Source organism: Bubalus kerabau, chromosome 3, assembly GCF_029407905.1.
Source record: "Bubalus kerabau isolate K-KA32 ecotype Philippines breed swamp buffalo chromosome 3, PCC_UOA_SB_1v2, whole genome shotgun sequence".
Taxonomy (NCBI): domain Eukaryota; kingdom Metazoa; phylum Chordata; class Mammalia; order Artiodactyla; family Bovidae; genus Bubalus; species Bubalus kerabau.
Genome location: NC_073626.1, coordinates 143663226 through 143686928, shown reverse-complemented (window position 1 = coordinate 143686928; position 23703 = coordinate 143663226). Strand labels below are relative to the sequence as shown.

The window sequence follows — 23703 nt, the reverse complement described above, 5'->3', positions numbered from 1 at the left end:
TCCTAAACCAGAGTGCTTTGTTTTATTGTTTCTCCAAGACCATGAGCAAATTACACTCCTGGAATTTACCCAGAAAAGAGGTAAGTCTTTGGGGGGGTGCAACCTGCACCTAGGTTGGGAATAGATGCATGAGTCATTTTTTGCATGAAGGATTAAGAAAGCAGGCCTGAAAATAAAATCCTCCTGTGTTAATTCTCTTCCCAAAAGTCAGGCTGGTGTCATACTGAAAAACTCTAAGGGATTTACTGAAAAAGGGAAGTGAGACAGTAGCTGGGGAAATGTTTTTACTAGAAAAATTCTAAATGATATAGCCCTGAAGTTCCTAAAATATTTTAATCAATGCTGGAAATTCCAGTTCATTCTGATACAGTGGACAGACATGAGGTGGTAAAATTACAAGGTGAGGGTATTTTGCTATTTGTTCAGCCTGGAACATAGGGATTGTGAAAGAACTACATTTCAGAAATAGGCATCACTTTTGGTTTTACTTTCTTTCTGTTTAACATTTGGTTACTAATGTGCTATCTTTATTTTTCAATTAATAATCATAATTAAATCTACATAAATGATTGAGAAATAAGTGGACTAGGGGATGCCAAAAAATGAGTTTTATTTTTTTTTATTTTACTTTCCATTTTGCATTTGATATTGGGGGCATACAGTTGCCCTATATTCCTAGATCTCAGAAATGAAACAACAATCATTAAGAAACATGAGGAGATTCTTAAGCAATGATTTACCAAAGTCCTCAGAAGCAGATCCTTGATACTAGAGACCCAAGCTTTTCCTGGCCTGTCCACAGGTCGGAAGTACATATCAGGCCAGCTGGGATCTACTTTTCCAGTGACCATAGCATCCCTGAGATTTCACCCCTAGCTCATTTTCAACTGCAAATCTCTACTTCTGCCACTCTGTGGATTCATCAGCCTCAAGGACCTTCCCCTGCCCATCTCCCCCGAAGCCTGATGACTGCACACTGACCCTGAAGTGGCTGAGAGAGGGGGACAGCAGAGAGCAAGATGGCAGTGGGCCAGCACGTCCCATCTGTTTCTGCTCAGCGTGAGCAGATGGGACTTCCTAACCTTCCCAGATGATCTGCCAAACCAGGGAGAGAAGCTGAAGGAGAAGCCAGGCCTATGATTTTATACAAATAAAGGATAAAATGCAAGGAGGAAACACACATCCAGGGCCACACCAGCCAACAACACTCTATTGCCTCTCAATTCATGGACCAATTTTCTTCCCATCAGTGTTACTATGAAAAAACCCTCATACTCTTCTCCCTTCCCACCTTCACCCTCAATTTGGGCCTCCTTGCTTAAGTGCCTGATTCCCTCTCTTCATACCATAGAGAACAACTCCCAACCTCTGATAAGACTCTTGGGAACATGAATCAAGAAAAAGAAAGAAAACTCACCTTATCCTTGGCTATCTTGCTTCGACCCGTATGATCTCTCATGAGGAACATTAATGAGGACACGTCAGATTTATCCAAATCCTCACCAATCTCCATCATCAGCACCCTGAAAACCAGACAAGGTTCTTTAGTAAATTCAGACACAAGTCCTAGTGAGAATACTAAGAGCGTAGGTCTCCTCTAGGCCAAAAACTGGTTAAAAGACTAATTCTTGCCCCTATTTTGAATGTGTCCCCCAGAAAACAGAAAGCATACATCACCCCAGGAGATCTTAAGGAAATTCAAAAAGGAAACTTATCCCTTCTGAGTTTTCAGTAGAACATGGTACCTCTTTTTCCATCTGCTATGAAAAGAACAAGAGAATAAAAACTTCCCCAAAGAATCCCCTAGCTCTCCCAGAAGTTATAAGTGAAATACATGAAGAAACTAAATGACTAAGATGAAAGATGTAAATAGAATTCAAAATGATCTCATCCTCTCAGTTTAACAAATTCCCAGGTGATGCTGAAGCCGCTAATACAGGGACAATACTTTGAATCACAAGATCATGAATCAAAGTAACGCATAAGCTGTCCTGGCTTGCTCCAGAACTCAAAAGGTAAAAGGCATCTACATCCTGGAGACTGTGACTGTGTAGAAAGCCCCTCCTCACTTAGTCACCTCTGTTACAGCTGGGGTACCAGCATGCTTTATCGGGGCTCCCAAGGACATCTCATGATTGTCATTAGGGCCTGGTCATTGTCATCACTGCTTAGAAGCCCATTTTCCCAATTAGACTTTCAGATTCTTGAGGATGGAAGATTCTTCATTTTGCTTTAGCGCTTACCAAACACCTCGCATATGTCAACCCACAATAGAGCCCATTCAATAGATGAATAAATGAATCTAGCATTCCCTGGCCTCTCTACTCAGAGGTCCCCAAACTGCCTCCATTCACTACAGCAAGGAAACAGAAGATGGAGAGAGTCCCCTGACTTTTTCACAAAAACCCAGTCAGTGCCTCCTGAAAAGCTTTAAGATTTCTGACATCATATAATGGTTGGAGAAATGGAAGATGATTAAGAAAAACAGCAACAACGATAATTAACCCTTACATTGGTAGAGTGCTACCTGGTTTTAAAAAGTTCTTTACATAATTTAAAATATAGTAATTTTTAAAAGTACTTCACAAACTAAATTATCACAATCAATCCTTACAAACACACTTGTGAAATCAGATATTATTCTTAGTTTCACAAGTAGGAAAATGAAGGCCCAACTGATAGCAGTGGCTGGCTCAGCCTATGTGGCTGAGGCTATTGGTTCTGAGGCTTCAAACAGACCTTTAATCTCAAGTCTCATCCACGTTCCAAGGGCCACACTGATTGCAACTCTCTTTAATACAGTTTTTAATCATGTATATCATCTCCAAATGATAATATCTCCAAATAATGATATAACTAAAGACCCAGTGGTCCAGAGAAAAAAAGAATCACAAATTTAAGGTTATAAATTATCTTTCTTTCCCCAGAAATGCAGCCTTTCCTGTCGTTTCTGTGCTCCTCTGAGCCTCCAAGAGAATGTTCTGTGACCAGGAAAGTGAAAGTGAAGTCGCTCAGCCGTGTCTGACTCTTTGCAACCCCATGGACTGTAGCCTACCAGGCTCCTCTGTCCATGGGATTTTCCAGGCAATAGTATTGGAGTGGATTGCCATTTCCTTCTCCAGGGGATCTTCCCGACCCAGGGATCGAACCCGGGTCTTCTGCATTGTAGACAGACCAGGAGGAAGGAACAATTCAAAGGCTGTCTGAACTAAAGGGAACTCCAGTAGTCATTCCTCTCTGAACTTAAGGGAGTCTAGATGTGGTTAATTGAAGAAACCTTCAATCTGGGCTCTCCAGAGCCTCCGGGAGTAGGGACCTCATAGAAACTCACTGAAAGCTAGCTCACCCACTAACTTCCTCGGCAGGGGAAAGACCAGAGGAAATTCAGGAAGGATCACAAAGCTCTAAAAGGTCAGGAAGATTACTGTCAAGCTTGTTGTTTTCTTTTCTCAGAACAGGAAATTGCCCAGCTCTGACATCACGGGCTAGCAAAGAACACAGCAGATCTCATAATTAGAAGCCTGCAAGAGTACTAGCTCTTAGTCATTTGTCTCTCTACCATTCTACCCATCAGGCAAACACATACCATCTGTCCTTTCCAGTTTCATTCTGACCTTCTACACAGTTATTTAAGCAAACATGTACTAAGGATTCAAACATTTCAGAAGAATGAATATCAACAGGGCAATAAGATCGGTGGGTAGATAAAGGGATGAACCTGCTTTTCTTAATGTCCTCTATGTTTCTATGGTTCTGAAGTCTAGACCTTCTTCCCTCCCTTCCTCCCTCCTACTGGTGCAGCCTCGGGAGGGGCTGATGAATTACCTATAGTCTGAAATCAGATGTGGGTGCCTGCGCAGGAGGGCCTCCACTGTCGGGGTATCCATATTCAAGACCCTCTTGAGCAAGTCAAACCGCCTCACTCTGTAGAGCAGCTCAGCCAAGCTCACAGAAGACAGCTTTCCTCTCTCTCTTAAAATATCCAGAAGATCCCTGACATTCAGTGGAACCACATCTGCAGCAACATCTCGGCACAAAAAAAGGAGTGTATCCTTCTCCTCTTCATCAAGTGCTTCTTCTACCTGATGGATGACTTCAGCAGACATCCTGTACAGTGTCATTCCAAGGAATGGCAGGAAGAAAAGTCTAGTCCAGTCAATAGAAGGCCATGAAGCTACTGATTTCATTTCTGGTGGTTTTCTTCATTTCTTTCAAAATCCTTTCCAATGGAGGAGTTCTGTGGTTAAAAGGGAACTTTTTTTTTTAATCCTCCTAGCAAAATAACGTATGCCTCAAAGTCCAGGCTCTTCTTTTCTTGCTGGTCTAATTTAGCAGATTAAACTCATGTTGTTAAGTCTGCAGAAGTGATCCTTTCCGGAGACAAAGCAACTGATCCCCAAATCAGGACAGACAAAGAAGATAACCTACATTTTAAAAGAAATGAAACCAAAGACAAATTATTTCAAAAAAAAAAAAAAATCCCATGTGCTTTATCAGAATTTATTAGAGTATAAAGTGTGATAAGCGGAAAATCACTACTAAGGAATTAATGACGAAGTGACAGATGAATGGTGAGGGGTAGAGGAAGAGCCCAATGACTAGGCTGCTCTCTAGACCACAGAAACTGAGGTCACGGGGGTTAACCCCTTTTTGGTGAACTCCCAGTAGACTTGAACAAACACAAATCTTAGCAAAGGGGACTCTGCAAGGTGTCAAAAATGATGGGAGAAAACCGGTTTCTGTCTCTACCTCACCCTTTTTTCCCCAGTTGTTCTCCTACTTGGAAACCCCTCATTCACACCTGCTGCCATCCTCCCAAAGTCACAGGCACTTTACACAGTGTCATCATGACTGCTCACAGGACCCGCCACCATGGCTGAACATGAGCCTTGCCAGGTTTTGATCACCTCTTTGGACCCTGAGCCCCTTAGGAGGGTCAGAATCCCATACTCATAACACATTGCTGGACAGCAATTGTCACTGGCATTGCTGATTGCATCAGTGGAAAAAAGGAGGTTGAGCAGATCTGCAGAAAGATGCAGGAATTGGGTGGGAATGGTGGGATGTTCATGCCATGGGTGTATTCTTAACTTTTTCCATTGGAACTCAACCTATTTTCTTTCAAAATTTAAGTTATAAATGGGGATCACTGTTTAAAGTTTCATAGCTATATTTTATTTTAAATAAGCTCTTACCGCTTATGCTATTGGTGGAATGCAAACTAGTACAGCCACTATGGAGAACAGTATGGAGATTCCTTAAAAAAGTGGAAAGAGAACTGCCATCCGACCCAGCAATCCCACTGCTGGGCATACACAATGAGGAAACCAGAATTGAAAGAGACACGTGTACCCCAATGTTCATCACAGCACTGTTTATAATAGCCAGGACATGGAAGCAACCTAGATGTCCATGAGCAGATGAATGGATAAGAAAGCTATGGTACATATATACAATGGAGTATTACTCAGCCATTAAAAAGAATACATTTGAATCAGTTCTAATGAGGTGGATGAAACTGGAGCCTATTATACAGAGTGAAGTAAGCCAGAAAGAAAAACACCAATACAGTATACTAATGCATATATATGGAATTTAGAAAAATGGTAACAATAACCCTGTATACGAGACAGCAAAAGAGACACTGATGTATAGAACAGTCTTTTGGACTCTGTGGGAGAGGGAGAGGGTGGGATGATTTGGGAGAATGGCATTGAAACGTATAATATCATATATGAAACGAGTTACCAGTCCAGGTTCAATGCACGATACTGGATGCTTGGGGCTGGTGCACTGGGATGACCCAGAGGGATGGTATGGGGAGGGAGGAGGGAAGAGGGTTCAGGATGGGGAACACGTGTATACCTGTGGTAGATTCATTTTGATATATGGCAAAACCAATACAATAGTGTAAAGTTAAAAAATAAAATAAAATTTTTTAAAATAAATAAATAAGCTCTTATGTTCTGGTACAATACCCTGTTGGTTTCTAGCAGAGAACATTTCAGATTAAAAGCTAATCTTAGCAAAAAATAATTGGGAAACAACCTAACTGTAGGTTGATAACTGTTGCTGCATATTTGTGTACACATGTATTAAACTAGCAGGATTTACTGAAAGGAACACCGATTCTATTTTATTTATTGATATACAATCTCAGGTTACAAAGATGAAGCATCTTACCACAAACACATAAGTAGAAAAAAAATTTATATGAGAACAAAGAGGAAAATAATTAGATTAGAAAGTCAAAATGAGGTGGAGGGATAAAGAATACAATGCAAATATGCAGGCCAGAAAGGCCTAAACAGATTTTAGCAGACCCTGAATGTGTCCCGAGCTTCCTGGTAGTCAAAGCAAAAAGGGATATATGGGATGTTAAATAGCCCTTGCTGTCAAAAATAAGAAAAACTGAAAGATTCTTAGAGGAAGCACAATTTCCCTAGAGTTCCGGAGTTCCCCACCAATGGAAATATTAATGAGTACTTTAGTGTCTGAAATTAACAAAATTATGTTTATTTAAAATTTCATTTAAAAAAAATTTTAAATATCTTATTTTAAAATAAGCCATTCGTGCACACCATTCACACTAGCCTTCCTCTCAATAGTCTAAAAGGGTTAGTTTTTAATAAAATAGACACTTCAGTTAATGTAGGCTTGTTAATAAGTATTAATGTGTCTATGCCAATCCCATGTTCATTCATCCAAGCCTCACTTAAACAGCCATTCTGAATAACTGGAGAAATGAAATTTAAAATGATTGTTTACTCAAAGTAGAAAAACTGGTACTCAGACTACTTTATTATTTTTCTAATCTGAAAGCTTAATGCTAATTTTATGTGTTTTGCAGAGGCTAAATCTGTACTCTACTCACAGGCTAACAAGACTTTAAACCTACCTATTAGTTTCCAAAAAAGGAAGGCAAGTTCTTTTTCTATTCATTAAAAGTCATAATTCTGCAGTTGCTATTATTATAAATTAATCTGTAAAATATTTATACACACTAGAAAGTATAAAATAAGTAAACACAAGAAGAAATGAGGGGCTTTCCTGGTGGCTCAGTGGTAAAGAATCCAAGACACAGGCTTGACCCCTGATAGGAAGATTCCGGAGAAGACGATGGCACCCCACTCCAGTACTCTTGCCTGGAAAATCCCATGGATGGAGGAGCCCGGTAGGCTGCAGTCCATGGGGTCGCGAAGAGTCGGACACGACTGCGCGACTTCACTTTCACTTTTCACTTTCATGCACTGGAGAAGGAAATGGCAACCCACTCCAGTGTTCTTGCCTGGAGAATCCCAGGGACGGGGGAGCCTGGTGGGCTGCCGTCTATTGGGTCACACAGAGTCAGACACGACTAAAGCAACTTAGCAGCAGCTGCAGGAAGATTCCACATGCTGTGGAGCAACTAAGCCCATGCAGCACAACTATGGAGCCTGTGCTCTAGAGCCTGGGAGTCGCAACTCCTGAGCCCATGCCCTGCAACTACTGAAGCCTGTGAGCCCTAGAGCCTGTGCTCTACCACAAGAGAAGCCACTGCCATGGGAAGCAACTAGTAGCTCCCTCATGCTGCCACTAGAGAAAAGTCAGCACAGCCAAAAGTAAACAAAATTATTTTTTTAAAAAAGGAATGAGATGTTATGTACATTCACTAGACATACTGAAAAAGAATCAAACAGAGCTATTAGAAATGAAATGTTCAATTCCCTTTTTAAACACAGTAATTTTTATAATTCATAACCATCAATGATATAATAATACCATTAAGAGTTAACAAAATTAGATAATTGCTTCTTAAAATATGATCAGCTCAGTTCGTTTCCTCTAGCCATTACACCCAAGGCTGCCTTCTGCCAGTCACGCACACTCAGCAAGAGAACTGGCGTGCTGTCTTCCCTCTGTACTAATGGAAGTATAGTTTGGCAGCAAAATCCAAATTACTCAGTGGTAGCATCTGGCATAGTCAAAGAAAATATCAAAAGGAAAACTACAGATCCTGTGCTGACCCAGGCCAACCAGATGCAGCAAAATACCAGTGCTTATGTGTTGGGGTGGTGCTGGGGACAGTGAACTGAGGCCAGCAGTGATTGGCACTTGAAAGAAGGGAGCATGAAAGGGAGAAGTGGGGCTACAGTCCAAATACTCACTACTTTGTTACAGTTTCTTTTAATCCCAAACCAAGAAATTAACATAAAAACTACTTTCAGACTAAGGAAGTTCAGTAAGGTCTTGAGAGGCAAAGCCCAAGCCACCCCCATAAGGTCACCTTCCCAACCCAGAGGATATGAGACATACATTCTGCTGAAGGTGAGTCTATGATTAAAAATCACCTGCATAAACAAAAAAAGCACCATGACAGTAGACAAAGTAAAACTCACATACTAGGAACCTGTGTCTGAAAGAGTTTAAAAATAAGTATCTTCTGCTCAACATCACTCATTATCAGAGAAATGCAAATCAAAACCACAGTGAGGTACCATCTCACGCTAGTCAGAATGGCTGCTATCAAAAAGTCTACAAACAATAAATGCTGGAGAGGGTGAGGAGAAAAGGGAACCCTCTTATGCTATTGGTGGAATGCAAACTAGTACAGCCACTATGGAGAACAGTGTGGAGATTCCTTAAAAAACTGGAAAGAGAACTGCCATACGACCCAGCAATCCCACTGCTGGGCATACACACCGAGGAAACCAGAATTGAAAGAGACACGTGTACCCCAATGTTCATCACAGCACTGTTTACAATAGGCAGCACATGGAAGCAACCTAGATGTCCATCTGCAGACAAATGGATAAGAAAGCTGTGGTACATATACACAATGGAGTATTACTGAGCCATTAAAAAGAATACATTTGAATCAGTTCTAATGAGGTGGATGAAACTGGAGCTTATCATACAGAGCAAAGTAAGTCAGAAAGAAAAATACTAATACAGTATATTAATGCATATATATGGAATTTAGAAAGATGGTAACGATGACCCTATATGCAAGACAGCAAGAGACACAGATATAAAGAACAGACTTTAGGACTCTATGGGAGAAGGTGAAGGTGGGATGATTTGAGAGAATAGCACTGAAACATGTATATTACCATATGTGAAATAGATGACCAGTCCAAGTTCAATGCATGAAACAGGGCACTCAAAGCCGGTGCACTGGGACAGCCCAGAGGGATGGGATGGGGAGAGAGGAGGGATGGCGGTTCAAGATGGGGGCCACATGTATACCCATGGTTGATTCATGTCAATATATGGCAAAAACCACCACAATACTGTAAAGTAATTAGCCTCCAATTCAAATAAATTAATTAATTTAAAAAATAAAAACAAAAAAATAAGTATCTTCAAAGGTTCAAGAAGATAAGGGCAATTTTTGAAATTTGACAGGCCAACTCAATGGTTCTTAATCAGGGGCAGTTTTGCTCTTCAGGGACATTTGACAATTTTTGCTCAATTTGAGATATTTTTGGTCATCATAACCAGGTGGGGCTATTGGCATCTACAAGACAGAGGCTAGGGATGCTGTTATATATTACACAATGCATATTCCCCTCAACAAAGGGTTATTCAGCCCTAAATAAAACAGTGCCAAAACTGAGAAACTGCACTAGATAATATGGAAAAAATGACTATAATACACACCAAAATGCTAAAGAAAACATAAAAAATGTTTGCTCAAATATACAGTTGAGCATGTAAGAAAGCAAACTTGTAGGAAAGCAAAAGGATAAAACAGCTAAAAACCAGTAATAAGCTGTTTAAGATGTGCCACATACAATAGTATAAAAACAGAGAACACGTAGGAATGAGTCTAACAAAGATACGCAAAACATTAACAGAAAAAAACTACAAAACGTTATTGGAAAGACATTAATAAAGACCTAGATAAATGGACAGTTTTACCTTGCTTGTGAGTATGGAGACTGAATATAATAAACATGTGAATTCTCTAAAATCAATGATCTATGGATCTAAAGCAAGGGACTTATGAGGTAGCAATTTATAAATAGTTTAATAGTAATTATTAATATGAGAAAAAGAAAAGTCAGCAGCAAATATTATACTTAGTGGTGACATGTTAGCAATATTCCCTTAAAAACGAGGCTCAAGACAAGAATGATCACCCTTCTATTCAACACTGTACTAGAGGACAGAGCTTAGCACTAAAATAAGAAAAAACCTTAATTAGAGCATTAGCATAGGAACCAGAGAACCAACTATCAATCTTCAAAGCAGTAAGACTTTCTACATAGGAAACCCAAGTATACCAGCAGACAAAATGCTAGAATTCACAAGAGGTTAAGGCTTGGAGATATATGATTAATAAATGAAAGTCAATTATATCTCTATCCATCAGCAAAAAAATAGGAAGAAAATGTAAATTTTTTAAAAAAGATACTATCTACAAAAGCAGCAAAAGTTATATGGTATACAAAAAAAAACCTTTCAAAAGATACACAAGACATTAAAGAAGAAATTATAAAACTTCAAGGAAGACTTCAGTTAAGACAAAGATAACTGAAGAAATGTATGATAATCATGGACAGAAGATTCAGTATCATCAGGATATCAATTCCCAAATGAATTTATACAAATTTAAGTCCAATCAAACACTGAAAAAATTTTGCCATGGACCATGGCAAGCTGATTTTTAAGCTTATATGGAGAAGAAGGGCCAAGAATAGCCAGTACAAGCTTTAAGAACAACCAGTTGAATGAAGCTGCCTTACCAGATATCAAGATTTATTATAAATGTATAGTAATATGACACAGGAATAGGTAATAGAATAACCAATACACAGATGAGAACTCAGAAATAAATCCACACACTGACAACTAAGGTGGTCCTGTAAATCAAGAGGGAAAGAATATTAATGTCCAGAAAGGGTGCTGAGACAACAGTTTTCCATACATACAAAAAGGATAAACTGGGATCCTTTGCTCAAACCATATACAAGCCAATTCCACAAGTACTAAAGTCCTGGACATGAAATGTCTAGAAAAGATTCTCCAAGAACATTATTATAACCTACAAATACAAAAGTGATTTTGTAGATGTAGCCAGAATATGGAAAGCATTTCTGCAAATCAATAAGCATATGACAAGCAACCCAAGGAGAAAATAGGCAATAGGCAATTCCCAGAAGAAGAAACCCCAAACAGCCACAAACCATATGAAAAGATATTGAAGGCAAAATAGTATTCAGAGAAATGCAAATTTAAACTACAGTGAGATATTATTTCACATTGGTCAAATCTGCTACTACATGTCAGAGAAAATATAGTGAAATTAGAAACTTTACACATTGCTAGAGGAATTATAAATTGATTTGGCCACTTTAAAGAACAAGTTGCAACACCTGATGAAGATGAAAGCATATGTTACTCTATGACATGAAAATTTTATTCCTAAATGAATCTGCTTTTAAAATTCTTAGAATACCAAGACATGTACATAATGTTCCAAGCATCAGTAAATCTTAGCACACAATAATGGTCACCACCTACAAGTCTACTAAAAGAGACTGAATAAAATGTCCCAGTCCTTTGTAAAATACAATACAGCCATGAAAAATGAGGAACTATGAATGAATCTCACAAACAGACAAAAAATACAACAAATATTTCTGCTAAAGCAAAAAGTTGCTAAAGCATGCATATCATATCGTGTGATCACTCACCTAGAGCCAGACATCCTGGAATGTGAAGTCAAGTGGGCCTTAGGAAGCATCACTATGAACAAAGTTAGTGGAGGTGATGGAATTCCAGTTGAGCTATTTCAAATCTAAAAGATGATGCTGTGAAAGTGCTGCATTCAATATGTCAGCAAATTTGGAAAACTCAGCAGTGTCCATAGGACTGGAAAAGGTCAGTTTTCATTCCAATCCCAAAGAAAGGCAATGCCAAAGAATGTTCAAACTACCGCACAATTGCACTCATCTCACACACTAGCAAAGTAATGCTCAAAATTCTCCAAGCCAGGCTTCAGCAATATGTGAACCATGAACTTCCTGATGTTCAAGCTGGTTTTAGAAAAGGCAGGGGAACCGGAGATCAAATTGCCAACATCCACTGGATCATCGAAAAAGCAAGAGAGTTCCAGAAAAAAAAACATCTATTTCTGCTTTACTGACTATGCTGAAGCCTTTGACTGTGTGGATCCCAATAAACTGTGAAAAATTCTGAAAGACATGGGAATACCAGACCACCTGACCTGCCTCTTGAGAAACCTATATGCAGGTCAGGAAGCAACAGTTAGAACTGGACATGGAACAACAGACTGGTTCCAAATAGGAAAAGGAGTACGTCAAGGCTGTATATTGTCACCCTGCTTATTTAACTTATATGCAGAGTACATCATGAGAAATGCTGGGCTGGAAGAAGCACAAGCTGGAATCAAGATTGCTGGGAGAAATATAAATAACCTCAGATATGCAGATGACACCACCCTTATGGCAGAAAGTAAAGAAGAACTAAAGAGCCTCTTGATGAAAGTGAAAGAGGAGAGTGAAAAAGTTGGCTTAAAGCTCAACATTCAGAAAACGAAGATCATGGCATCTGGTCCCATCACTTCATGGGAAGTAGATGGGGAAAACAGTGGCAGACTTTATTTTTTGGGGCTCCAAAATGACTGCAGATGGTGATTGCAGCCATGAAATTAAAAGACACTTACTCCTTGGAAGGGAAGTTATGACCAACCTAGGGAGCATATTAAAAAGCAGAGACATTACTTTGCCAGCAAAGGTCCATCTAGTCAAGGTTATGGTTTTTCCAGTAGTCATGTATGGATGTGAGAGTTGGACTATAAAGAAAGCTGAGCATAGAAGAATTGATGCTTTTGAACTGTGGTGTTGGAGAAGACTCTTGAGAGTCCCTTGGACTACAAGGAGATCCAACCAGTCCATCCTAAAGGAAATCAGTCCTGGGTGTTCATTGGAAGAACTGATGTTGCAGCTGAAACTCCAAGATTTTGGCCACCTGATGCAAAGAGCTGACTCATTTGAAAAGACCCTGATGTTGGGAAAGATTGAAGGCAGGAGGAGAAGGGGATGACAGAGGATGAGATGGTTAGATGGCATCACCAACTCAACGGACCTAAGTTTGGGTAAACTCCGGTAGTTGGTGATGGACAGGGAGGCCTGGCATCTGCGGTTCATGGGGTCGCAGAGTCGGACACGACTGAGTGACTGAACTGATCTGAAGATCTTTAATGTTAGTAATAATTTGGGGCTTTCCAGGTGGCACAGCGGTAAAGAATCCACCTGTCAATGCAGGAGCCACAAGAGATGCAGGTTCAATCCCTAGGTCGGGAAGATCCCCTGGAGAAGGAATTGGCAACCCACACCAGTATTCTTGCCTCAGAAATCCCATGAACAGAGGAGCCTGGTAGGCTACAGTCCATGGGGGTCGCAAAAGAGCTGGACACGACTGAGCAGCTGAGCATGCACACATGCTGAGCACTCTCAACTTACATTAAGACCCTAAATGTTAGTAACAATACCATATATTGTTTAGGGATATGTGTATTAAAAATATTAAAACATATAATAATAATGAATAATTAACACAGAAAAGTGGTTTCTGTTGTGGGATTAACAGAACATCACTAGATAAAAATTCAGAGGGGAAGTGACTAAATTTGTAATATTTTACTACATATGCTCAGCAATAGATATACAGACAGTAAAATAAATACACCTCTGACCACATTCTCTGACCACAGTGCAATAAAATTAGAAGACAATAATTAGCTAAAAGGAAACCCTGTATGTTCTTGAACTAAAAAAAGGAGTTTCTCTTTCTCTCTACTGCATGTAGCCCTTACCAGTTCAGTTAACAAGTACTGCATAGAAACAACCAGAGCATGCCATATAGAAACTATCTCATAGCATTGAAAATGCTTTCAGAGCTTTTTTGGTGTATACATAGACAATCCTTAGAATAAGAAAGCCTAGAAGCATTCCAAAGTTACCATCAAAACAGAACAAGTCCAATTTTATTTAACATGATTCAAGAGATAAGGTAGAAGGGGGGCTTCCCTGGTTTCTCAGTGATAAAGAATCCGGCTGCCAATGCAGGAGGCTTGGGTTTGATCCCTGATCTGGGATGACCCCACATACCACAAAGCAACTGAGCCACTGGGCCACAACTATTGAGCCTGTGCTCTAGAGCCCGGGAGCTGCAAGTACCGAGTCCACATGTCCCAGCTACAGAAGCCCAAGTGCCCGAGAGCCCATGCTCTGCAGTAGGAGAAGCCACCTCAATGAGAGGCCCAGGCACAGCAATTAGAGAATAGTCCCTGCTCTCCGAAACGAGAGAAAAGTCAGCAATGAAGACCCAGCACAGCCAAAAACAAATAAATATATATTTTAAAAAGATAGGGTAGAAGGGATGGAGAGAGGGGTGGCAGGTAGAATGAGTTCTTTAGAGTCTGGGGAAAGGAGAGTGCTCATTACTTACCAGCCCCGTCCTGCCTGAGCTGCCTAGTTCAGCACCACACACCTCCTCTGAAGTCAACGGCTTCACCTCACTCAGAGACAAAGGAGCTGTCCAAGCCCAATTCTTTCTCCTTCCTTCTTTCAAAAACCCAGCCCTCCGGAGTGACTGAGACTTCTGTTAGTTTTCTTTCACGCCCACTGTCTTAAGTCATTCACCTTTCCCAGCAGGGCAAAACTGGCAGCTGTGTGTGTGTTGCTAGAATTTTTAAGGAATTTCCCTTTCTGGCACCCCCCTCTCTGGCAAATTTTAATTTAATGACTGCCTCTCCTTCGTCTCTTCACCCACACAAAATTTCCACAATGGTACAAACTGTCCCCCACCTTCAGAGTCAGAGCAGTTCCAGTTTCACTTCTCAACTAGTTGCGAATGATCACTGAATACACCAAATAAAGCAGATGTAAGTCATAAGGGTTCCTTTCCACTGGTTAATGGAAAGGGAAAGGGTGTCAGCTTCTAGAAGAAGAAACCACTCCAGGTGTTTTGAGTAGAAAAACATTGATATAGGTGGATACAGGAGCTTACAAAAGTGCTGTAAGGGCTTGAGGAATGGGCTCCTAACTGAGCTTCTGAGAAAGATTCCCAGGGCTCCCAGAAAGACCTCGTCTTGGCCAAGGCAGTGGGGACGCAGGAGGCTGTCAACAGTAGCACAGAGCTGAAGAACACCTCGGGGCTCCCCTGGTGGCCTAGTGGTTAAGAATCCTCCTGCCAATGGAGAGAACACGGATTCGATCCCTGGTCCGGGAAGATCCCACAGGGAGCAACTAATCCCATGTGCTGTAACTACTAAAGCTTTTGTGCCCTAGAGCCTGTGCTCTGCAACAAGAAAAGCCACTGCAATGAGAAGCCTGCACACCACAGCAAAGAGTAGCCCCCACCCACCACAACTAGAGAAAGCCCGCATCCAGCAAGGAAGACCCAGCACAGCCAAAAATTAAGAAATCTCAAAAAAAAAAAAAAAAAAAAAAAAAGAACAGCTCAGTCAATGATTCCAAGATCAGAGGGTCAATCAGCCCCCCATCTGCCTCCTCTGTCCCCACAGCTGGTGACTGGAGTTAACAATGTGCTGCTTGAACCCCATCACCACAGCCCTGCTTGCCAGCAGGGAAACCAACAAGAGCAACCAGCTACTTGGTCTCTCCTCCACTTGGTTACAGATCCTGCCCACATGTACGTTATACAGGAGTCTGGGAAATGCAGTTTGTGGTTTTCCACTCTCTAGACCTAAGTGAGAACGGGTCCTGAGCACCAACTGACACCAACTGACAGAAGGATATTCCAAGAGAACACTGTTGTCTTCTTTGTGGTTAGATCTTCTGCACAGACCCCCATGCCTGACTCCTAGTAAGCACTCAATTAGTATTTGAATGAGTGAACAGAGTTTCAGAATTCACTTCAAGGCAACGGCCTCACTTTCTTAGCTCCCCAAATAGGACCTAGAAGCAAGGGCTACAAACCCTTTTCTGGCTAGCGGCTCAATTCTCTTGCCCTTTTGCTCCTCACCACCAGCTCTGCAATACCTTGGTATGCCAGAACTTTCCAGTTTGAGCACTAAAATTTCCACTGTCCACGAAACTCCTCATCGGCAAACCGTGATGGTCACACCAGCATCCCATCCTCAGATGGTGAGCGTCCACCACTCACAGATTTAGAGTAGAAGTCGTGCTGAATGGAGGGGAAAAATCATCCCACACTCGTGGTTTTCAACATCAGCTGGCCCCTTACTGCTGCTTGGCATGCTATTTCAGGACTGCGGTCAGTTCCTTTCAAAAGCCCCTTCACCCCTTCCACCCTCACAGCTTTCTTCTATCCAAACACCACACAGTGGAGCCACTTCTCATCGACTGACCTTGCAGTTGATTGAGTGATCTCTTGCAACCTTCCACCTTCCCCTGCTGTCCCACACCTTCCTGGGCCATCCACTCCCCATTTGCCCCCTTGTCTCCACCCTTTCATCAACCTCTCTCTACCTTCAGGGACTCCTCCTCCTTCAGCTTGTAAACATGTTCAGTCTCTTCCATCTTAAAAATAAAGAAAACAAAAAAACCCGTTCCGCCTGAGATCCCCTAGACTTAATCAGTCTTTCGCTCTTTCTCCTTTCATGTGAAGCTGGGATTTCAGAAAGGGAGAGACTGCAACGCGTGCTTCAGGTCCTTCAGTGTCTCAATTCACTCAAGATGCCTCCACGGGTGTCCCCTCCACCCCACACCCTTTACATAGTGAGACTCAGTGCCATACTGGAACCTGAAACAAAGGAAACTTCATTAATGTGGATACGGTCTTTATTGAGAATTTTTATATTTTCTTCATCGTGGATTTTTGGCATTCATGTCAATTTTTTCAAAATCTTGCATTAAAATATTATTTAATCTCGATTTTCCACACCCCCTTAAATGATGGGCCTGAAATGAGTGCCTCACTTGCCTCACCCGAGTGTCCTCACCTGATGGTGCTCTTCTAGAGGCCCTGGTGGCCTCCTAGTGGCCAAATCCATGGTCACAGGGAAGTCTTTTTTTACCCAAGCATTCAGATACTCTTCCTTGAAACTCTTCTCCCTTGGCTGACTTCACACCACTACATTTTACACTGTTTCCCTCTAACCTTCTCCAACCCCTCAGCACTCTTTCTGTACCTGCTTCTTAAATGAGGGGGTGCCCTAGCATCCATCTTTCTCGCTGGCCTGTCTGTTTCTCCTGCCTGTGACCTCCCCATCTCCAAAGAGATCTATCAGAATGAACTTTCTGAAGTTCATGCTTGGACCAAAGCACTGTCCTAAATTCAGACCTTTCAATGACTCCTATCTCCCATCGCAGGTTCCAATTTCCTTTGCATTCAAGACTCTTCCAGGTCTGGCACCTGCCTTTACCTCTCATTAACACACACCTCGCACATTTGGCTTCAAACCAACCTCAACAAGGAGTTTTTACCCACATCTTTGCACCTTTGCCTGGATTACCTGGCAAAACCATGCTCAGCTTGCAGGGCCAGCTGAAGTGTCTCCTACATGTAAAGCTTTTCTGGGAAGAACTCACCCAGACTTGGTCAGTAGCTCCTTTGTTCCATCACCATATTATGTATATAAAGCTTTGTGGCACCCAGCATAGCCCCAGTAGGTGACAGTAAAATGTCACTTTATCAGGCTTTTCAATGTTTCTCACAGAATGCCAGCTTTGCCCGCAAACCATCTGGTATCAAAAGCACGTAACGTTCCCAGTAGCATAACTGCCAGTATGACTGGTTCCCGGCATAATTAAACCTATTCCAGGACAGATACACTTAATATTCCCTTCTTTGTACAGCTTTGCTCATGGCATGGCAGGTCATGTTCAGAGGCAGGAAAGCAAGATCATGTTCACTGACCCACAGCATGCAAGCAGATGTAATTTCCCAGCAATACAAAACAACTGAGTAGCAATGTGGAGAAGCCTGCCTTTCCAGCTGCAGAAAGCAGCATGTAAACCTGGAACTTTCAGGTGTCTGGGAATCCCCACTGAGATATGAAGATGAAGTGCCTGAGAGAGTCATCCAGAAGCTTCTAAAGAGATAAACGAAGAAAGGGTTACATGATCCTGACCACGTTATGGGAGTTCAGTGCATCCACGCTGAACATCACAGGACCCACGCTCCTCCTCTTCCATTTGTGTATAGAACCTGTGGATGTGGGCTCTGTGTGTGGCAATTTGAGCAGCCAATATAACAAAAGCAGCTTTTCTCCATCCATAGGCATTTTAACCCTAAGATAGTACACAAGATGGCATTTTGTGCCCACTATTTAAAATAACATGCTTAGTAACAGATCATCACGTGGGTCCTGATTTCTGGAATGCTGCAGAAACGGTCTAGAAGACCATGTATTAAAGCTGAAGCATAAATGCATTCAAATTTGGAATTATTTATTGCGCATTTTTAATTTTTCATGTTTCATTTTTTAAATTTAATATTTAATGCATACTTTTACCCACTGATACATTATGTATATGAAAATACATAATGTATCAGTGGCTGTGCTGTGCTTAGTCGCTCAGTTGTGTCGACTCTTTGCAACCCCTGCAGACTGTAGCCCGCCAGGCCCCTCTGTCCAAGGGGATTCTTCAGGCAAGAATACTGGAGTGGGTTGCCATGCCCTTCTCCAGGGAATCTTACCAACCCAGGGATTGAACCCGGGTCTCCCACATTGAAGGCAGGTTCTTTACCAACTGAGTCACCAGGGAAGCCCATCAGTGACTAAGAGGATGCATTAAAAAATTATTATATTTGGCTTCCCAATCATACATTTTAATTATAGCAAATTGCCCAGAAATTATAGTTGATCTCAATTATAAAATGACATAAAATTAGAAGGTATATCTTATAAAGTTCTTTGATGAAGCTCAGCCCCATGACTCTCATGGAAACTCCTACAAATTTCAACATAACATTACCTCACATCACTTTTCTGATTCACAATAGCTGGATACGGGCTGCAGAAAATGCGGGAATGAAAGAATCCCAGAAGGAGAAAGAATCTAGACCAAAAGGAGATGGTGAGTCATCTAACTGTACTGAAACATGAGCAGAGTCACTAGGGAAAACTACTTAATGCAGTGGCCCACTCCTCCTGAATCAAAGCAAATTTTCACTAGGGCAAACTTCCCCTAGAGAGCGCAAGCACCCAAAATTATCTCCCCTCCCTTACCTACTTTCTTCTTGAGAACTGTCATATGCGGTAAGCTCCCACTCATCTACATTAAGTTGTAGAGGAGTCCTGGCCAGGACTGCCAAGTTCACCCTCTTAGCCCTTGAACAGACTGGTCATCATCACAGGGCCCCAGCAGGCGGGCACTTGGGTCATGCCTACTCATCCTTACATCATCTACAAGGAAGCAAGATGGAGACGGTGGTAGAATGAGAAACAAGCTTAGAACCTGGTTGTCAGATCCAGGAGACAGAGCTTGTGAAAGGAAGATTTTGCAATTCTATGGGGTAACAATGTTGTTGTTTAAGAACTGGGAGAGGCTCAATGGGGGCTTCACTGTTGGCTCAGTGGTAAAGAATCTGCCAACCAATGCAGGAGATGCAAGTTCAATTCCTTGGTTTAAGAAGCTTCCCTGGAGTAGGAAATGGCAACCTGCTCCAGTATCCTTGCCTGGAAAAGTCCATGGATAGTGGAGCCTGGTGGCTACAGCCGATGGTGTCACAAAGAGTCGGACATGACTGAGTGGCTGAGGGCACACACTATATCGAATACGGTAGTGCAGTATTACAAGCCCAGGACGTTCACTTGATGGCAGCCCCCGTAGGCCAGCTATTTACTGTACTACTGTACTTTCAAAGTACCGTACTGTAAGCTTTAAAATGTTTTCTTGGAACATCACTGAAGGTCCACTGTTTACGACTCTCTGCTTTCAGTGCAAGAGGCTTGGGTTCTGAAGCAGGAGGAAGATGGGTAAAGTGATAGGCGAGTCATTCCCTGTGAACAGAAACTCTAAGACAAGAATAGCAGGACAATTAAGAAAGGAAGACTGAGGGCAGCCACAGAAAATTTACATAGCAGGTAAACCCCTAAATTTAGCTGGACTGTCCCCCACTCCTTCCCTAATACTTTAATCTCTGTCCTAACTCTGTAACTTTGCAAGAATATTTGCCTCCATCTGGAATGTCTTCTTTACTCTCCACCTCTACAAATTAATATCTAAACCTTTCTCCAGCTTCCCAGGTGGCATAGTGGTAAAGAATCCACCTGCCAATGCAGGAGACTCAAGAGACGTGGGTTCCATCCCTGGGTCAGGAATATCCCCTGGAGAAGGAAATGGCAACCCACGCCGGAATTACTGCTTGGAAAATTCCATTGGCAGAGTAGCCTGGCAGGCTACAGTCCAAAGGGTCGCAAAGAGCTGGACACGACTGAGCACACAGGCAAACTTTTCTCAAAGCCTAATTCAGGTTTCTAATTCAGGTTTCTCTACTCCTTGAGGCTCCCTGAATGATTCCAGCCCACATAAATCTCCTGAATAGACTAGTATAATCTTTACTATATAAATGATATCACTTAGTCCTTAAAAAAAGAGACAGCAAGGAAGCTGGGCCCTGTGCAGGCCACACATTTCTCATTCTCAAAGTCAGGAGACCTCTTAGACTATACATGCACAGAAAGGCTACTTAGAGGTCGAAAGAGAAGAAGGCCAAGAGATAGTCTACCCAAACACCTCTGTGGTAGAATCTATTTTACCTAAGAATGCATACACACACATGGGAGGAGGATCTTGAGATATACCAAATACAGACTCTGAACCAGGCAAGTCAAAATAATTGGCCAAAGGAAACCCAGAAGAAATGCCTCATAAAAGTGATTAAAACTGCCACAAGGGCAAGATTCAGGGACTCTCACTCTGAGTCTGCCCGTGTGTCTATTCACACATATGGTACTCTTTTTCCTCCTAATAAATATTTAACTTGTTTCATTACTTTCTGTCTTTGTGGGAATTCTTTTCCTCAAAACCAAAGGACCAGGGCCTTGTCACTGACCGCTGGTCAGGTGGCTAGGATTTGGTGCTCTCATTGCTGTGACCCAGCCTCAGTCTCTGGCTGGAGAACAGAAGCCCCCCTACAAGTCACTGCAGGCTGAGGCCACCTGAGATCATACCAACCCTGGTTGAGGAACAAGATCCCACATGCCATTCGGTGCAGTCAAAATTGAAAAGAAAGTAAGAGAATTCTTGACCTGTCATAAAAAATACAAATTAAAATTTAAAAAAAGAAACTGAAGAATGGATGATTTAAATAAAAAAAAGAAGAAAAAAGATTAATGACTATATCATTTACCCCAGAGCAACAACAAAACAGAAAGCTTTGGTTTTCTGTTTGTTATGTATTATTTGTTTGAAAAGTATTATACACCTATTACAGTACAGTACTGTATAGCCATGGAGAAGGAAATGGCAATCCACTCCAGTCTTCTTGCCTGGAGAATTCCCATGGACAGAGGAGCCTGGCAGGCTACAGTCCATGGGTTCGCAAGAGTCAGACACGACTTAGCGACTAAACCACCACCACCACCGTATAGCCAATTGTGTTAGTTGGGTACCTAGGCTAAATTTATTGGACTTAGGAACAAACTGGACTTACCAACATTCTCTCTGAATGGAACTTTGAGGATTTACTATACTTGGGACAGAAGAGAAACTGGAGGACAGCATCTGACAGACCAAGCGGTGGCTTCCAAGGCAAGCATTAAGCTCCTGTGGGCTTTCTGCCTGGCAGCCTGCCAGAAACCACAGCCCAAAACAAACTTCCTGCTCCAGAGCTCTTTGCCCCCACACCTTAAAAACTCTACAGGTACACATCACATGCTGTCTCTCCAATCAGTAGACTCTCCCTTGTGTGGGGAAAGAACCCACCTGGCATTGGGCAGGGAGTGGGGGGATTACTTGTCTCAAGCCAAGACAGGCATGGCCATTGCTGGTAATGGGACTTGAGGTCACCCCAGGGACCAAACCTATACTTCCTTTTCAGTTATGAACAAGTCCACTGCCACCACTCAGAAAAACTACCCACGACTATCCCCTCACAACTCCCCAGTGGTGTAAGATTCCCAGGGGGCAGGGGCAAGGGGCCCCTGTGGGCCTGCAGGTGGATTCACCTTGGAGAACGGGTGCCAGATGATAAATAACAGTGTTAAATCAAGTGCAAATGTCACTTTCAAATATAAAACATGAAGTCCTTAGGAAAAACCATTTTAATCAGGATGTCCAACCCAGAAGCTATAAGTAGAACAAGTGTTAACACTAAAAATGCAACTTCTGTAGGGCAAACACATTCAAAATACCCTTACAACCCTAGTCTTTTTTCTAAGTGTTGGAGTTAAGCCAAGTTCCTTTTTTTTTTTTTTGGCTCTCCCAAAGAAACTTTTTAAAGATTATTCAGGGGAATCACTGAAGGGAAATTATCCAGAACTCCGTTTATCTTATCTGAAATCTCTTACCTGAAGCAGGTCAACCCTCAGAGCCCTGTCTTAGTTTTAAATCATCATATTTTGTCGGTGTCCAACAAGCTCCCTCTTGGCTCTTCCTCTCAATGTGTAAACAAATTTCAAATGTCAACAAATGAAACTATTGGAGAACCTGGGCGTCCTTGAACTTACTTCCTGTAACCTTCAACTAAAAACTTGTTCTGAATTTCAGTGGCCTTTGTTCTGTTGCCTTCCACTGTTAATATTTTTAAAAAATATGCCCTGACCAGACATTCCCCAGGTCCTTTTAAGGGAAAAAGCGGGGGGAGGAAGGAACAAGTTTATTTCAAGGCTCTACAAAAAGTCTTATCAATCAGTCATTGCGAACTTTCCTAAGGGAAGTTGTTCTTCCAGTTTGCAAAAACACACATCCACACTGCTTTAGGAAAGAGCAGCCCTAACCTACTTCACCAGGCTATTGCAAAAGAGTAAAAATTCCCGTCCTACCAGACGCTTCCGCGGAGACACACTACAGCACAGAAAGTCCCAGTTCTCATCAACTTTGCCAAAGGAAGGCTGCCAGACTTTTCATCAGGTCACGCCCGAAGGGAGCAACCCTCGGGATGTCTCTAAGCAAAGTTTACAAAACACTGGGGATCTGCCACCAAAGTTGCGGTCCTGGGGCTTCATTCTTGGGCGAGTCTCTGGGTCTGGGCGATCCCGCGCCCAAACGAGTACCTGGGATCCTGGGAGACTCAGGCGGCCCTCCAGAGAATTGGGGCAGCTCCAGCTGGTCTAGGGCCCAGGGGGCAAACCGAAGATAACAGATCTATGAGGGGAAGGAGAGGGTGGGAGGAACTGAGAGAGTAGCATTGCCATTTATACCCTACGATGTGTAAAACAGCTAGTGGGAAGCTGCTGTATAGCACAGGGAGCTCAGCCCCACGCTCCGTGAGGACCTAGAGGGGTGGGATGGGGGCCTGGAGGGTGGGAGGGAGGCTCAAGAGGGAGCGGATGTACTATACTTATGGCTGATTCTTGGTTGTTGTTCCGCAGAAACCAACACAACGCTGTAAAGCAACTGTCCTCCAACTAAAAACTTAAAAATTCATGAACATAATATATATATATATATCTCTCTCTCTCTCTACAGGACTGAGTCACCTGCTAGAAGTCCCACCCCTCCCCTGCCCCCTGCCCCACACCCCCGCCCAGGCGCAGTGCCAGGAAGCGCCAGTCCGGGTGAACTCGAGAGGCAACGTGGGAGGGTCGGGGGTGGG

At 42.3% G+C, this 23703-nt stretch overlaps 1 protein-coding gene across 5 annotated transcripts in view; it reads right to left on the bottom strand.

Annotated features, from left to right (window-relative positions):
- The window catches only part of CFLAR (CASP8 and FADD like apoptosis regulator), a 58400-nt gene that overhangs the window by 34345 nt on the left and 352 nt on the right, over positions 1-23703 (bottom strand). The window contains exons 2-4 of one of the 5 annotated variants that reach the window (XM_055573091.1): positions 23162-23252; positions 3826-4424; positions 1418-1523 (exon numbers count right to left, since the gene is read on the bottom strand). In XM_055573091.1, coding sequence (XP_055429066.1) covers positions 1418-1523; positions 3826-4187 — 468 coding nt within the window. In that variant the 5' untranslated portion in view covers positions 4188-4424; positions 23162-23252. The other 4 variants (XM_055573095.1, XM_055573094.1, XM_055573093.1 and 1 more) reach the window with 4 other exon arrangements.